At 44.2% G+C, this 17,857-nt stretch overlaps 1 protein-coding gene across 2 annotated transcripts in view; it reads right to left on the minus strand.

The window, feature by feature from the left end:
* The window catches only part of LOC126190744 (speckle-type POZ protein-like), a 43,159-nt gene that overhangs the window by 10,457 nt on the left and 14,845 nt on the right, over positions 1-17,857 (minus strand). For both annotated transcript variants that reach the window (XM_049931240.1, XM_049931241.1), the window contains exon 2: positions 1,608-2,184. In XM_049931240.1, coding sequence (XP_049787197.1) covers positions 1,608-2,173 — 566 coding nt within the window. In that variant the 5' untranslated portion in view covers positions 2,174-2,184. The remainder of the gene's footprint in view (positions 1-1,607; positions 2,185-17,857) is intronic.

A 17,857-nucleotide genomic window follows, 5' to 3' on the forward strand; every position in this document is an offset into this window, starting at 1 on the left:
GTACATGAACTCGCAAAATTCTCGTATGTGGAGTACTGTAAATCCATTCTGTATTCAAGAGGAACCACTTCATTCTGGGAAAACAGAAGTTTGGATTGCAATTTCTAGACGTCGGATTGTGGGTCCCATACTTTTCAACGAAACAATAGCCGCACAACGATACTGCAGTGATATTCTGTACCCATTCATAGGAGAACTTGAGTTAAGTGAAATACTGAACGGTTATTTTCAACAAGATAGTGCAACCGTGCATACAGCTCGCGATTCAATGTCACTGTTTGCTGATGTTTTTGGTGATCGCATAATTTCGCAGGGACTTTGGCCTCCACGATCGCCTGACCTAACACCACCTGACATTTTCTTCTGGGGTGCAGCGAAAGCAACTGTCTATAAAAACCGTCCAAAAATCCATCGATGAATTAAAAACTGCAATATCCACTTTCACTGCTTCTGTTACAGAAGAAATGTTACAGCATGTGTTTGCAAACATGATTAGACGAATTGAACTGTGTATTCAACAACAGGGGGGACACTTTCAACATTCAATGTGAAAATCTGGAAGTAAAAATGAATATTCAATAAATTAATAACTTGTATTTCACTGAGTTTCATTTCGTTATATCCACTGCGGCATGCGGCACGAGAAGCTAACAATCATACGGCACTGCAAAAAATGGTTCAAATGGTTCTGAGCACTATGGGACTTAACATCTGAGGTCATCAGTCCCCTAGGACTTAGAACTACTTAAACCTAACTAACTTAAGGACATCACACACATCCATGCCCGAGGCAGGATTCGAACCTGCGACCGTAGCAGTCGCGCGATTCCGGACTGAAGCGCCTAGAACCGCTCGGCCACCGAGGCCGGCACGGCACAGCAGTTTTTGAACACCTCATATATCACCCTTAAGATAACATGATTATGGAGCTCATAAATAATAAATGAGACAGTTAAAGTAGTAAAGGAGTTTTGCTATTTGGGGAGCAAAATAACTGATGATGGTCGAAGTAGAGACGATATAAAATGTAGACTGGCAATGGCAAGGAAAGCGTTTCTGAAGAAGAGAAATTTGTTAACATCGAATATAGATTTAAGTGTCACGACGTCGTTTCTGAAAGTATTTGTATGGAGTTTAGCCATCTATGAAAGTTAAACATGGACGATAAATAGTTTGGACGAAAAGAGAATAGAAGCTTTCGAAATGTGGTGCTACAGAAGAATGCTGAAGATTAGATGGGTAGATCACATAACTGATGAGAAGGTATTGAACAGAATTGGGGAGAAGAGGAGTTCGTGGAACAACTTGACTAGAAGAAGGGTTCAGTTGGTGGGACATGTTCTGAGGCATCAAGGGATCACCAATGCAGTATTGGAGGGCAGTGTGGAGGGTAAAAATCGTAGAGGGAGACCAAGAGACGAATACACTAAGCAGATTCAGAAGGATGTAGGTTGCAGTAGGTACAGGGAGATGATGAAGCTTGCACAGAATAGAGTAGCATGGAGAGCTGCATCAAACCAGTCTCTGGACTGAAGACCACAACAGCAACAACAAATAAAAAACTGTAGACAGTAAGGGATAGAAAACAAGCACACAGGCAGTCATACCTTTCTGACTCAAGGCGTGTTGCATCCCTCAGCAGACGGCAGATCTCCACAGTGTCTTCCGTGTGTTCCCTCATGGCACTAGCCCAACCATCTGTAGCCATAACTTCTTGGTAGTGGGAATTGATGAAGCTGATAGCTGCCGCCTTCAGCTTCGCACACGAGTAGACCATTGCAAGGACGGCGCTGGCTGCAGCATTTTCCACACACAGGTCCATAATGACCTGTTGCTCACACTGTTGCTTCAGTCTGGTCACACCATACTTGTCCGCTGCCGCGAGCAGCTCCGGTGCGACGCATTCCAGCAGAGGCGCTTCGTCAGTGTACATGAACTGCAGCAGCTGCTGCAGCACCTCCTGGTTGATGTCTGCAATGTTCACACTGCCCTCAGAAGCTTCCAGCACATCGTGGCGGAACATGGCGGCGAAGACAGGGCTGCGCGCCGCCAACACTGCTCTGTGCGCCGGCAGCCAGACGCCGTCCGCCATGATGGTGATGTCAGCAGCTTTTCCGGACGACAGCAGCGCCCCCAGGTCGGCCGACAGGGTCCATCTTCTGTTCTTTTCCATCGCAGTTTCGCCTGCAAGACACAGATATGCCATCCTTAAGTTGCAGCCTCTGTGGCTCAGTGGTTAAGTGGCTGACAACAGATCCTTAATGGCTTCAGTCTGACTGTGCTTCGTCCTCTCATGTTACTCATTTATTTATTTATTTGATTAATACTGTTTTGAATTTGCATAACTTTAATTACCACGAATTTGATTTCATGGAGATAACAAGCTACTGTTAGGTTCATCTGTAGTTATTTTCTCTGTTTATTTCGTTTCATCTTAAATACACTCCTGGAAATTGAAATAAGAACACCGTGAATTCATTGTCCCAGGAAGGGGAAACTTTATTGACACATTCCTGGGGTCAGATACATCACATGATCACACTGACAGAACCACAGGCACATAGACACAGGCAACAAAGCATGCACAATGTCGGCACTAGTACAGTGTATATCCACCTTTCGCAGCAATGCAGGCTCCTATTCTCCCATGGAGACGATCGTAGAGATGCTGGATGTAGTCCTGTGGAACGGCTTGCCATGCCATTTCCACCTGGCGCCTCAGTTGGACCAGCGTTCGGGCTGGACGTGCAGACCGCGTGAGACGACGCTTCATCCAGTCCCAAACATGCTCAATGGGGGACAGATCCGGAGATCTTGCTGGCCAGGGTAGTTGACTTACACCTTCTAGAGCACGTTGGGTGGCACTGGATACATGCGGACGTGCATTGTCTTGTTGGAACAGCAAGTTCCCTTGGCGGTCTAGGAATGGTAGAAGGATGGGTTCGATGACGGTTTGGATGTACCGTGCACTATTCAGTGTCCCCTCGACGATCACCAGTGGTGTACGGCCAGTGTAGGAGATCGCTCCCCACACCATGATGCCGGGTGTTGGCCCTGTGTGCCTCGGTCGTATGCAGTCCTGATTGTGGCGCTCACCTGCACGGCGCCAAACACGCATACGACCATCATTGGCACCAAGGCAGAAGCGACTCTCATCGCTGAAGACGACACGTCTCCATTCGTCCCTCCATTCACGCCTGTCGCGACACCACTGGAGGCGGGCTGCACGATGTTGGGGCGTGAGCGGAAGACGGCCTAACGGTGTGCGGGACCGTAGCCCAGCTTCATGGAGACGGTTGCGAATGGTCCTCGCCGATACCCCAGGAGCAACAGTGTCCCTAATTTGCTGGGAAGTGGCGGTGCGGTCCCCTACGGCACTGCGTAGGATCCTACAGTCTTGGTGTGCATCCGTGCGTCGCTGCGGTCCGGTCCCAGGTCGACGGGCACGTGCACCTTCCGCCGACCACTGGCGACAACATCGATGTACTGTGGAGACCTCACGCCCCACGTGTTGAGCAATTCGGCGGTACGTCCACCCGGCCTCCCGCATGCCCACTATACGCCCTCGCTCAAAGTCCGTCAACTGCACATACGGTTCACGTCCACGCTGTCGCGGCATGCTACCAGTGTTAAAGACTGCGATGGAGCTCCGTATGCCACGGCAAACTGGCTGACACTGACGGCGGCGGTGCACAAATGCTGCGCAGCTAGCGCCATTCGACGGCCAACACCGCGGTTCCTGGTGTGTCCGCTGTGCCGTGCGTGTGATCATTGCTTGTACAGCCTTCTCGCAGTGTCCGGAGCAAGTATGGTGGGTCTGACACACCGGCGTCAATGTGTTCTTTTTTCCATTTCCAGGAGTGTATGTTAGACCTAAGACCACGACTATGGCAATACAGGATGCATGTTCTCTGTGAATATCTGTGTGGGTCGCAGTGTTAGTCGAATGGAGAGGCATTTGTAGCTGTAGCCTACCTGTCGCTCCACAAGAAGCCACGGGTAGGACACAGGCAATGAGTAAGAAGGGGGCGAACTCTGAAGTTAGGGGTGCCAGGACGTCGGGGTCAATAGGGAAGCTGCTAGCCAAACAAAAGAGCTGCAGATTCCACGACGCATTGCAGACAATACGAGATCTCAGCCAGGCAATATAATGTCTTTTCATAGGACAACCTACGACGAGAGCGAACACAAACAGCACCCCGTTCCTAAAAAATGCAACTCTCTGATTTGTGAATAAAGGACTGTTTTGAACAGATAACATCTTTCCTATGTTTCGTGAAAGCAAACAGCACTTGGGGCTACATGTTTTCTCTCAGCTTGTGAGAGTGGAACAGGATCACCTGTGAGGTAACGGGTGAGCCGTGACGTCCTGAAAATATTCTAAGTTCAGAGTTGGCGGCCACCGCTCGGTAAGAAGCGGCTCGTTAGCAAGCGCTTGATGCCGCACAACGGCCGGACCACGTGGTCCATCGTGCATGTGGCTGGGAATTCCTTGGTGACGCTGTGCGCCGGGAGGGCCAAAGATGGTGGACTCGTGAAACCATCATGGCAGACATTTCACAGTTCGTATAGTAGCCAGACGAATCATGATACAGTAGAGTCTCGATAGTTTGAGTTTCCAGTAGTCAGAGCCTCTTTAAAAAAATGTTGCAACGATATACTTTTTTTTTTTTTACTGACATGATAAATAATGAAAACATCATTGCAAAAGATATATAGGGAGAGTACAGCTCAGTGACAAAGCAGACAACAATGCAATCAACACCGATGATTAGCTCGCTGTCCTGTTGCACGAACATCTGTTGTCAGTATGGCACGAAATACCCCGACTTCTGCCGGCTGCTACCGATCAAAACTGGGGAGTTCATACGCTGCTGTAGTTCCCAGTAACTGTACTGTACAGTGTTGTGTGTCGTTTTGTTTGTTGACTGTGTGTGTTCCGTTGTACACCTTACAAAGATGAGTGCTGTAACAACAAAGAGGAAATTTGTGCCTTTGCATCTAAAATTAGAAGCACTAAGACGACTTGACAAAGGAGAAACAATAAAAAAACTTGCTCTCGAATATGGTGTCGGTGAAGTTACTGTAGGTGACTGGCGAAGAAACCGACTTAAATTGGAACAGTTTTCTTCACAGAAATGCTCACACGAATCTCTCAGTCGAAGAAGTATAAAGAAGTCAGACTTCAACAAGTGAGCCATTGTTCATGTGGTTTACCCAACAGAGACAGAAAGGTGCTCCGATTTCTGGCCCAATCTTGTCAGAAAAAGCTTTGTTTTTCAGAAACCAGCTGCAGGAAGCAGATGACAATTTCGCCGCTAGTGTGGGCTGGCTCGACAAGTGGAAGAAAGGCGTATGGAGTGCGTCAACTAGACGTATGTGGAGAAAAACTCTCTGGTGACGCTCAGGTCGTTTCAGAATTTGTCGAGTTTAAAAAAATCATAAATGACGAAAATTTGTCTAAGGAACAAATATATAACTGTGACGAAACTGGGCTAAATTTTAAAATGTTACCAGCGAGAAAACTTGCTTCTTGTGAAGAAAAAAGAACTCCTGGGCACAAAAAAGGAAAGAGCGGCTCACAGTTATGGTAGCTTAAAATGTAACTGGAAACCACAAACTAAAACTAGTTGTGATTGAGAAGTCTGCCAAGCCAAGAGCATTCAAGTATGTATCCATCTCAGCTCTTCCGGCTGTCTATACACATGAGAGTAATGCTTGGATGAATCAGGAAATCTTCAAGAACTGTTTTTTTTTACTCATTTGTATCTGACTGCAAGAATTTTTTAAAAGAAAGGGAACTGCTATGCAAAACAATTTTGCTCATGGATAATGCGTCCTCACATCCAAGTGGAGGAGAACTGCAGTGCGACGGTATCCGCGCCTTGTTTTTCCCACCAAACGTTACCTGTCTCATTCAGCCCATGGATCAAGGCGTTCTGGAATGTCTAAAACAAAAGTATCGACTGCGATTGCTACAGTCAATCCTGCATTCCGAAGGCAACGAAAGCAATGTAGGAGCTTTCAAGAAAGTGACTTTGAAGGACGTCGTGTACTGGATTAGCGAATCTTGGAGCGAAATAAAGTCAGACACAATTTCTAAGTCATGAAGGTAAATTCTACAGGAAAGCATACCAGACACAGAAACTGAAGATTTAGCAGATGAGGACGGTCAACCATTGTGTAATTTAGTCAGAAGGTTGCCAGGGTGCGAAGAGGCAGAAGAGGTGGAAGTAGGCGAGTGGTTAAATTCGGACGAACAGTTGGAAGTAACACACTCTTCTATAATTGACGTGGTTAACATTCCATCGCAGTGTGAGAGTGACGAGGCAGAGGCTGCACCGATGGTGAGTCACACCGATAGCTACGCTGCTCTCGAGGCCGCCATATGCTACGTGGAACAACAGCCTGAGGCGACACCAACTGACCTACTGCTCCTGAGACGGTGGCGTGACTGCCGCGAGGAAACGTTGCAGCTTCGCCAAACAAAAGACACCTCACTACTACTTGTCTAAATAAATAACTATTGTTATTCTGCCAATGAAAATGCATGTGCAAATACTTTTATTTTAACAAAGTTCATATTTTGACCTGTATTACTTGCAATATCATAATATTTCTTTTTCCCATTTAAATTTCCCGTTCACCTTGAACTATCGAGACCCTACTGTACCTCAAAAAGAAACATGTTCATTACTATTATTTGCACGACGATTCTGATGGTGTAATCAGATTTTCAATATCTTTATCAGTCTAAAGTTTAGTATCTGAAAGTAAATTATACAAGTAACACCCAGCAACGAATTTCCAAAACATAAACGCTTCATCCGATTTTGTAGATCGCCGTGTCTTTAGAAATCTATTAGTGTAGACCTAAATTGGTATGAATTATAGGCATGTAACTTGAATAGTACATGAGTTATCGGAGGTCAAAGTGGCCGATTACTATCGATCGTGTCAGGCCATAAGTACTCCACAGTTACACGATAAAACGGTAGCAGCATGCTTATAAATATATTTATTCATCTATGTCTTTGTTTATATCCGATATATATTATTCATGAAGAAATTAGCTAAGTAATTACTGTGTAGGCTACTGGCCTACTTTTTTTCTATTCCTTTGATATATGTTTATTTAATTTGTTTATGTATCTAATAATGTGTGTTAGAGCGTGTTTATGGTTCAGCCGTAGGAATATTTATTTAATTTCAAGATGTTTAAATGTAAATCCAGCATTTCGTACGTGTTTCAATAAGTTTGTGAGCTTGGAGACATGGAGGGAGCGCTCTAGCCAATCACAGAGCTCGTCAATGGGGAGACTGGACACGGGAGTGAGTGCTGGACGCGGACAGGCCGGCCGGTGTAGCCGTGCGGTTCTAGGCGCTTCAGTCTGGAACCGCGTGACCGCTACGGTCGCAGGTTCGAATCCTGCCTCGGGCATGGATGTGTGTGATGTCCTTAGGTTGGTTAGGTTTAAGTAGTTCTAAGTTCTAGGGGACTGATGACCACAGATGTTGAGTCCCATCGTACTCAGAGCCATTTGAACCATTTTTTGACGCGGACAGTACAGCGCGACAGTCGTGGGAAAGACGGAGAGTGGAGCGGTTTGCCAAATACTTCGGAGTGCCGACTTGTGCACTTGTGAGATTTCCATGGCTTCTACAGTGAAGACGTAGTGAGCGTTTAGAAGTGAATCCCTCGGTAGCTATGCTGTTGTTCATAGCTAATTACGTGCAGTAGGAATCTATTGTTTCCCTGTTATTCAACTTATATTTTATTTAATTGCTGGACCATCGACACCAATAAGTATTTTGCAGAAATACAGGGTTATTACAAATGATTGAAGGGATTTCACAGCTCTACAATAACTTTATTATTTGAGATATTTTCACAATGCTTTGCACACACATAAAAAAACTCAAAAAGTTTTTTTAGGCATTAACAAATGTTCGATATGTGCCCCTTTAGTATATATATATATATATATATATATATATATATATATATATATATATATATATATATATACTCCTGGAAATTGAAATAAGAACACCGTGAATTCATTGTCCCAGGAAGGGGAAACTTTATTGACACATTCCTGGGGTCAGATACATCACATGATCACACTGACAGAACCACAGGCACATAGACACAGGCAACAGAGCATGCACAATGTCGGCACTAGTACAGTGTATATCCACCTTTCGCAGCAATGCAGGCTGCTATTCTCCCATGGAGACGATCGTAGAGATGCTGGATGTAGTCCTGTGGAACGGCTTGCCATGCCATTTCCACCTGGCGCCTCAGTTGGACCAGCGTTCGTGCTGGACGTGCAGACCGCGTGAGACGACGCTTCATCCAGTCCCAAACATGCTCAATGGGGGACAGATCCGGAGATCTTGCTGGCCAGGGTAGTTGACTTACACCTTCTAGAGCACGTTGGGTGGCACGGGATACATGCGGACGTGCATTGTCTTGTTGGAACAGCAAGTTCCCTTGCCGGTCTAGGAATGGTAGAACGATGGGTTCGATGACGGTTTGGATGTACCGTGCACTATTCAGTGTCCCCTCGACGATCACCAGTGGTGTACGGCCAGTGTAGGAGATCGCTCCCCACACCATGATGCCGGGTGTTGGCCCTGTGTGCCTCGGTCGTATGCAGTCCTGATTGTGGCGCTCACCTGCACGGCGCCAAACACGCATACGACCATCATTGGCACCAAGGCAGAAGCGACTCTCATCGCTGAAGACGACACGTCTCCATTCGTCCCTCCATTCACGCCTGTCGCGACACCACTGGAGGCGGGCTGCACGATGTTGGGGCGTGAGCGGAAGACGGCCTAACGGTGTGCGGGACCGTAGCCCAGCTTCATGGAGACGGTTGCGAATGGTCCTCGCCGATACCCCAGGAGCAACAGTGTCCCTAATTTGCTGGGAACTGGCGGTGCGGTCCCCTACGGCACTGCGTAGGATCCTACGGTCTTGGCGTGCATCCGTGCGTCGCTGCGGTCCGGTCCCAGGTCGACGGGCACGTGCACCTTCCGCCGACCACTGGCGACAACATCGTGTACTGTGGAGACCTCACGCCCCACGTGTTGAGCAATTCGGCGGTACGTCCACCCGGCCTCCCGCATGCCCACTATACGCCCTCGCTCAAAGTCCGTCAACTGCACATACGGTTCACGTCCACGCTGTCGCGGCATGCTACCAGTGTTAAAGACTGCGATGGAGCTCCGTATGCCACGGCAAACTGGCTGACACTGACGGCGGCGGTGCACAAATGCTGCGCAGCTAGCGCCATTCGACGGCCAACACCGCGGTTCCTGGTGTGTCCGCTGTGCCGTGCGTGTGATCATTGCTTGTACAGCCCTCTCGCAGTGTCCGGAGCAAGTATGGTGGGTCTGACACACCGGTGTCAATGTGTTCTTTTTTCCATTTCCAGGAGTATATATATATATATATATATATATATATATATATATATATATATATATATATATATATATATACAGCTTCCTCAAAAGTACTTCTACTATCGTACTCATCATTTAAAGTCGTTAAGACAGTACCAGCAGATTTTATTTAACTGCAATCTTTCATTTACAAATTTATATGTTACTTTCATAATTCGCAACTGCCGAGTGATAGAAACCGTCGTCCGTTCGATTCATGTGTGAATTCTTATCGTATACCGTAGATTCAGCAGTATTTGGCCTGTAATGCAGCAACTACGTATCCCAGCCCCTAGTCAATGAAACCAGTCAAAACTTTTAATATTTGAACTCTGACTCTGTGGGTGCGCAGATGAGGGCCACCACCACACCAGTACACATTTACTGCGAGTGCCAGCACACCTGAGCGCAGAGTGTGGGATCAAATTTGGGCGTGCTTTCTCTAATCGTGGGAGCGCTTCTGATTGGTTTATCCTTGCATATGCAGTATGTGGGAGCTGAAATGTTATCGAAGAATCTTTCATCTTTTTCATCTTTTTGATCCAACTGGCTCTGGGGGTTGTCAGGAAGTGCCGCACAGAATGCAAGAGAAGTGAAGTGAGCAAGTCTGCCAGGCTAGTAAGTCACCAGTAGAGTTGGGGATCCCTTTATTGCAATTGCTGCTAGCTATCCTTGCCTAGTAAGGCGGTGCGGGTCTCCCGCGTCGCTCCCCTACGCTCTGTGAAGGAGTATGGGACTCATCATCATCACCATCATCATCACCATCATCAAACTTTATACGGGTTTTTGACAGTGCGGACTTCAAAAGTCTAGCTTTCTTCCCTTTTGCTTAGCAGCAAGATGATTTTTAATCGGAGTGGCACATCTGTAAGTTCTTTTAGCTCATGGCTATGGCGCGTTATTCCACGTCGCCATATTCGTCCTCACTAAATTGAAATTTGCATGCCATTAAGGAAAGGAAAAAAATCCATTATGTTTTACGGTTTATGCATAAGCTTTAAGTCGCCGGCTTCCAGTTAAGAGTTTTACTACTGTTATGTACTGTACCTGTTCAGTATATTCCTTTACACTCATAATGTACTCTTAATGCTTTTCATACAACTTTTTTGCAATGCTTTTTTCATTTGCATTCTTTCTTTCTTGGGGGCATTATGATGGGGTTTGGATTTTAACCCAACACAATGGCACCAACTTTTGGGATCACAAACTGTACTGCACCATCTTGCCACCGCTTAAAGGCCAAACAATAGCGAAGAAAAGTTATTCTGCTGCCAGTGTTCGGACTGGTTTCCTGCGAGCTGAGCACCACAGCATAAGCAGGCATTTGTGATCTCAAATACAAAAGCAGCTAACTATAGGAAATTGCACTGTGAGAAAATAATCAATCAAACTTTCCCCAGGAAATAACATTGCTCCATAAAAGAAAAGGTTGAGCACAGAGATTTTACTGTGATGTGCAAGACAGTTACAATAAAACAAACTTTACAAATATATAATGGATTTTATATCAACAAAATTTTATCTTATCGTCAGAGAGATTAGTTATTAACGTCAAGAAGCAAACTCACAGCTGATAAGGACACTGAGAAGGTAAACACGTAATCGCTACATTTGCCTGATTGTGTTTGAAAGTATGTCGCATGTAATAGAGTACTTGCTAAGTTAAATTAGCTTTTAGTTTACTAATGAGAAAACTTTGTAATTATGGATGTAGCAAAACTACTTTAAGGTATTTAATTCATAAGAACTCGCACATTACACAACCTTTCCATAGTTGCATAGCGACCTACGCCATGCCGTTTCAGTGGCCATGGGTCTGTGGTCGAGTAAGCTACGTGCATTTGTTGTAAAATCATTTATTTTAAAACAGCCGATTATTCTGTTGTTACATAGCATTAATTCCGCCAACACTTCGACATGGAACGAAAAAGACGTGCTCCGTTGCATAACACAATTTTGTTGTAGGTGAAAAACTGCGAAGAAACAGTTTCAGCTCTAAAACGAAAGTCAATAGAACGTCCATAGTACGTCAGAACACCAAAAACCATTTAACGGATAAGATGCCCTGTGTAGATTAATCCATACTGGCAACCCTGTAAACACACTTCTGCTACACATCTCTTTGATCGAATCATGAGCCGAATAGGCTACTTCATTATAATTCATAATTTCATACTACAATATGATCCGGGATCAGCAAATTTAAATGACACAAAAAGCGTAAAATTTCTGGAAAAAAAACTTCAAGTGATAACATCTACATCTTCATTTACAATCGGCAAATCACTATGAGGTATATGACAGAGGACACTTCTCATTACACTACGAGGGCAGTTTGAAAATATCTCGAACTAGAACGGAAAGAAACGACTTACCTCAGTGAAACTTTTTTTTATTTCTCAGTATAGTCGCGCTGTACAACAACACACTTTGGCCAACATCGATGTTACAACCCCCCTGAACCCATCTCGAAAACTACGTTGCTCCAGGTCTGCAAAATACCCGTCAAATTCGGCTGTCATTCTTTGTTTGAAGAGAATCTCCCTCCACCGACGAAAACGTTTGAGCTTGGGGAAAAGACGGAAGTCTGATGGATCCAAATCAGGCGAATACGATCGGTTTGGCAACAATTCGTTTCTTGGTTCATGTATTTTTGCAATGGCAACGATACTTGTGTGTAGGTGCACATTGTCTTGTTGAAAGATGGCCTTCTTTCTTGCCAAACCTGGCCTCCATTGCAGTATATTTGCTGTAGTTGGTACGGGAGGTTGGCGTAGTATTTTCTCGTAACTGTTTAACGAGTGGGGAGTGAATGTATCAGCACAATACTTTTTGCATCCCAGAAAACTGACGCCATGACTGTTCCGGCTGCTCGTATTGCCTTTCCTCTTTTTGGTGGTGGTAAATCAAAATGTTTCCACTGCTTTGACTGCTGTTTCGTCTCTGAGGTACAGCTGTGGACCGACGTTTGCTCTGTGGTCGCAAACCAGCGCAAAAAAATCTTGTTGGTCGCTCTGAAAACAGATCAAACATTGTTCGGACATCTCCATTCTGATGCGTATCTGATCCTGCGTTAAGAGTCGTGGCACCCATCTAACAGATAATTTTCTCATAGACAGTTCCATTGTTAAATGCGATGTGCCAATTCACATGTCATTCCTAAAGCTTCATCAAATCCTCGCACTATTAGCCGGTGATCCTTCATGCCCACTTTACGCACTTGTACAAAAATTTCTGGTTAGTGACAGATCTTGGCTAATCATGTAAGCTCTCTCGACCACATTCAACCTCGTTTGGCCATCTAGCAACAGCTGAATATGAAAGAGCAGGGTTCCCCAATGTGTTTTGAAAATCGACATGAATTTCCTTAGCTATCGAACCTTTTTTTATGAAGTATTTAATCAGTGCTCTCATCTCGATTTATTCTATCTTAATATACACTGAGGTGACAAAAGTTACGGGATTCCTCCAAATATCGTGTCGGACCTCCTCTTTTCTGGCGTACTGCACTAACTCGACGTGCCATGAGATCAACAAGTCGTTGGAAGTCCCCTGGAGAAATACTGGGCCATGCTCCCTCTACAGCCGTCCATAAAGCGAAAGTATTGCCGATGTTGGACTTTGTGCACGAACTATTATGTCCCACAAATGTTCGATGGGATTCATGTCGGGCGATCTGGCTGGCCAAATCATTCGCTCAGACTGTCCAGAATGTTCTCACACCAATCGCGAACAAATGTGGCCCGGTGGATGACGCATTGCCATCCATACAAATTCCATCGTTGTTTGGGAACATGAAGTCCATGAATGGTTGCAAATGGTCTCCAAACAGGCGAACATAACCACTTCCAGTCAATGATCGGCTCAGTTGGACCAGATGATCCAGTCCAGGCAATATAAACGTAACCCACACAATTATTTGATCACTACCAGCTTGCACAGTGCCTTGTTGACAACTTGGGTCCATGATTTCGCGGGTTCTGCGCCATACTCGAACTCTATCATCAGGTGTTACCAACTGAAATCTGGACTCATCTGACCAGCCCACGGTTTTCCAGTAGTCTTGGGTCCAATCGACAAGATTACGAACTCAGGAAAGGCGCTGCAGGAGATGACGTGCTGTTAGTAAAGCCACTCACATCGGTCGTCTGCTGCCATAGCCCATAAACGTCCTAACGGATACGTTCGTCGTACGTACCACATTGAATCCTGCGGGCATTTCACGCAGTGCTTCTTGTCTCTTAGCACTGATAACTCTACGCAAACGCTGCAGCTCTAGGTCGTTAAGTGAAGGCTGTCGACCGGTGCGTTGCCTGTGGTGAGAGGTAACGCCTGAAATTTGGCATTTTCGGCGCACTCTTGACACCGTGGATGTCGAAACATTGAATTCCCTAACGATTCCCGAAATGTAATGTCCAATGTATCTATCTCACCTACCATTTCGCGTTCGAACTCTGTTAATTCCCGTCGTGCGTCCACAATCACATCGAAAACCTTTTCACATGAATCACCCGAGTACCAATGACAGCTCGGCCAACGCGCTGCCCTGATACACCTTGTGTACGCGATACTACTGCCATCTGTGTGTGTGCATATCGCATGAGTTCTGTCGCCTCAGTGTAGGAAAATAGTTATTTCCGCTTTTGTGAGGTGTACAATTTTACGTTTCTCAAAATGAAAAGCAAGTTTTCGATCTTTAGAGCAGTTCGAAATCTTTTTAAAGCGTGTGTGTATGTTTAACTTTGTTGCTGACAGTACGTCGATGCAGGTAACTGCACCATCTGTAAAAGTCTGGGGTTAGTGTTTACAACGCCCCTCAGGTCATTGAAATACAACATAAGCAGCAAGGGTTCCAGCGTCGGTTCCATCCCCATTTCCTTTTCCACTCCTCCCCCCCTTTTTCCCCCTCATCTGTCCACCCCGCCCCCCCATCTCATCTTGGCTGTGGTGTGTCATCTTCGTGCCGAGTTTTTAATGCAGTGTTTCCAGTGATTGTTAAGTGTTATGTGTCTTTTCCGAAGTGTTGCAAATGGACATCATACTGTCGCTGGGTGTGAATTTTATTTCTCTTGCGAACAGAAACCAGATTGTCGCCGTGTTTTTTAATTGTCTGTCTACTATTCTACCTGGCTGCATCCTGTGTATTTTATTAGCATCGCCCACCCTTTGTTTCATGTTTTAACTTTCCACAATTTTCCGCCGTTTTACAATTTAAGTCACCGTTTTCACTGTTTTATCGCCTGCTTTTATTGTTTCTTATCTGCTTATGTTTTAAAAATTCTGTAGGCTGACGAGCAGCATACCAAGGGAAAAAAACAAAGGTTCCAACACATTTCCTGGGCCACACCTAAAATTACTTCAGCTGTCGGTGACTCTCCACGCAAAATAATAGTTTGCATCCTTGCTAACAACAAAACCTCAAACCAGTCACGCAAATTCTTTTATGTTCCACGCGACCGCACTGACGTTGTACCGGGTCAAATGCTTGTTGGAAGTGAAGAAACTACTGTACCTATGTGAGTTCTATGATCCATGGCTTTCGCGAAGTCACGTGAGGACAAGTCGGGTTTCGGATGAATGATGTTTCCGGAATACATGCTAGTTTCCATGGAAGAAATGATTCTCTACAAGATACCTCAGTAAGCCATTTAATAAATCACAATACGAATCAAGAAACAGAACAACATACTATAAAATAACAGTAAGAAATAAAAAATTGGAACCCAAGTCAAAACTACAAGCAGACAATATTATAACAACAACAGCCAACAAATAATAGCATAGTGTGGTTCATGGATACAACGAAACTCATAGAAACGAATAAACAACATAAAATGTTGTTTAGTATGTATTAGCTGGAACTCAATGCAGCAACTGCAGCCTTCTAAAAGATTCAGTTCATGCGTTACAAATACATGTAGAAATATGCAGCACACAGTTTTATGCTGAGACTAATACTGATTTATTTGAAACAAACCTAAAACATTAAGCATGAAATGCCAGATATTCATGAGGGTGACATTCCCATCACGTCATTACTGAATTATAGTCCAGCAGTCGGATGCCTCCTGCCGAAACAATAACAGTCAATGAACATCCACAACTATGAACTAAAAATGATCTAACAGGAAGAAACACAATTCAGAGAAAAGTCAAAAGTAAATAAGTAAGTAATTAACCCCCATGAAAATCCCATGCAGAGTAGGATTGTTTTCCACTGTTGTACGTGAAGTCATGTACAGTTGCATTTCAGTAAGTCAAAAGATATAGATACTTCCATAGGAAACACACAGAAGAATCACTAAAATTACTAGTGTTAATAAAGTAATAGAATTATTTTAAATTCAAACATGAAGAATGAGTAAAAATAAGGAAACTTACAAATATGTTTCAAGAACAGGCGTGGACTGTGGCTATAGTGTATTAGTTAGGGACTACAGATTAAACCTGAAGAAATTGTTGAAAGTCAGGAAATCAAGAGATAGAATCTAGATAAACTGAATAAAAAACAAAGGTTGGTGAGACTTTCAAGGGAGCAGTAGGCAACGACTGACAGAAACAGGAAAAATGAATACAACGGAGAAGGACTGAATAGCTTTGAGAGATGAATTAGTGAAATCAGCAGAAGATTAAATAGCCATACTGAAAAGTCTCAGTGGAAATAATTGGAAACTACAAGAGATATTGAATGTAACTGACGAAAGGAGAAAGTATGAGAATATAGCAAATGAGAAAGGCAAAAGGGAACACAGACATCTGAAAAATGAGAGTGATAGTGCAAAACGTCTAAGCAGGAATAGCCAGAGGATTACCGCAAAGCTGTAGAATAATGTGTGACTATGGAAAAAATAGATGCTGCGAATAGGAAAATTAAAAAGATCAGTGGAAAAAAATAGAAGAAGAACCTGTATGAATATAACGAGCTCAAATGGAAACCCCTTACTAACCAAAGAGGGAAAGACTGAAAGGTGCAAGAAATATATACTGTAGACAAACTTACCTAGGGAACAATCTTAAAGACAATGTTGTAGAAAGGGAATACAAGGTGAATAAAGATAAGACAGTAGCTATAATACTTCGAGAAAAATTTGACAGAGCCCTGAAAGAATCAAGTAAGAACAAGACCCTAGAGTAGAAGAAATTCGCTAAGAACTGTATAGATCTTCGCGAGAGTGATTTTGGACAGACTATAGTCTCATAAATTATTCAGAGTGTTTCACAATTCATGTTACACACTTCTAGAGGTTGTAGAGGAGACTTAGTAGTTCAACAAGTGTTACGTAGGAACCCATGTCCGGAAACGTCATCCAACGGCACTAGAGAACGTCAAAGTTATAGGTCAGCGCCTGTAAGTGTATTTATATACAGGGTGATTCCGCGATGACGTTACAGACTTTCAGGGGTGATGGAGTCGGATAAATATATCAATTTGAGGAAACGATATATCAATTTGAGGAAACGAACGAGTCGAAGTTACAAGAGAAAATCAGTCTAATGCTTCTGACAGTGGAACACATGTAACGGTTCTGTTGTTGCTAGGAATGTAGGGTATGCAATTTTCACAGGTATGGACCGAGACAAGAAAAGATGTCCAGTAAACATGGGCTCTAAAATTCACACCTGAGAAGATATAAGCACTTCTTCATCTTTGCTAGGGTCACTTGTGTGAAATACAGCTCCTCTATTAACCAAGTGCTCGTAGTTCTTAAGATAAGCGTTTTAGAAGCCATGTTTACTAGACATTTTTTCTTCTTTTCTTGATTTTGGTCCGTATCACCTCTGGATGTTGTATATCGTACATTCGTAGCAACAACAGTACATGTACATGAATTTCACTGTCAGAAATATCAAAACACTTGTCGCTTATAACTTTCCAGTCGTTCTTTTCTGGTACAGGGACCCTTACTTCAAATTGATACATTTATCCCTCTCCACCACCCTTGAAAAGTTTGTAACATCATCATCGAATCACGCTGTATATACAGAAATTTACAGGCGCCGGCGCCTATAGCTTTGACGCTCTGTAGCATCAAAAAAATGGTTCAAATAGCTCTGAGCACTATGGGACTTAACTGCTGAGGTCATCAGTCCCCTAGAACTTAGAACTACTTAAACCTAACTAACCTAAGGACATCACACACACCCATGCCCGAGGCAGGATTCGAACCTGCGACCGTAGCAGTCCCGCGGTTCCGGACTGCAGCGCCAGAACCGCACGGCCACCGCGGCCTGCTCTGTAGCATCGTTGTATGACGTTTCCGCATATGGGTTTCTATGTAAAACTTGATCTTCTATGTCTCCTCTACAACATCTAGAATTGTGTAACAGGAATAGTGAGACACCCTGCATAAAGGAATGTGCAACAGAAATTTTGTCCAGTTGACTTTCGATAAAATTATTTCTT

The sequence above is a fragment of the Schistocerca cancellata genome, chromosome 6, assembly GCF_023864275.1.
Source record: "Schistocerca cancellata isolate TAMUIC-IGC-003103 chromosome 6, iqSchCanc2.1, whole genome shotgun sequence".
Classification (NCBI taxonomy): Eukaryota; Metazoa; Arthropoda; class Insecta; order Orthoptera; family Acrididae; genus Schistocerca; species Schistocerca cancellata.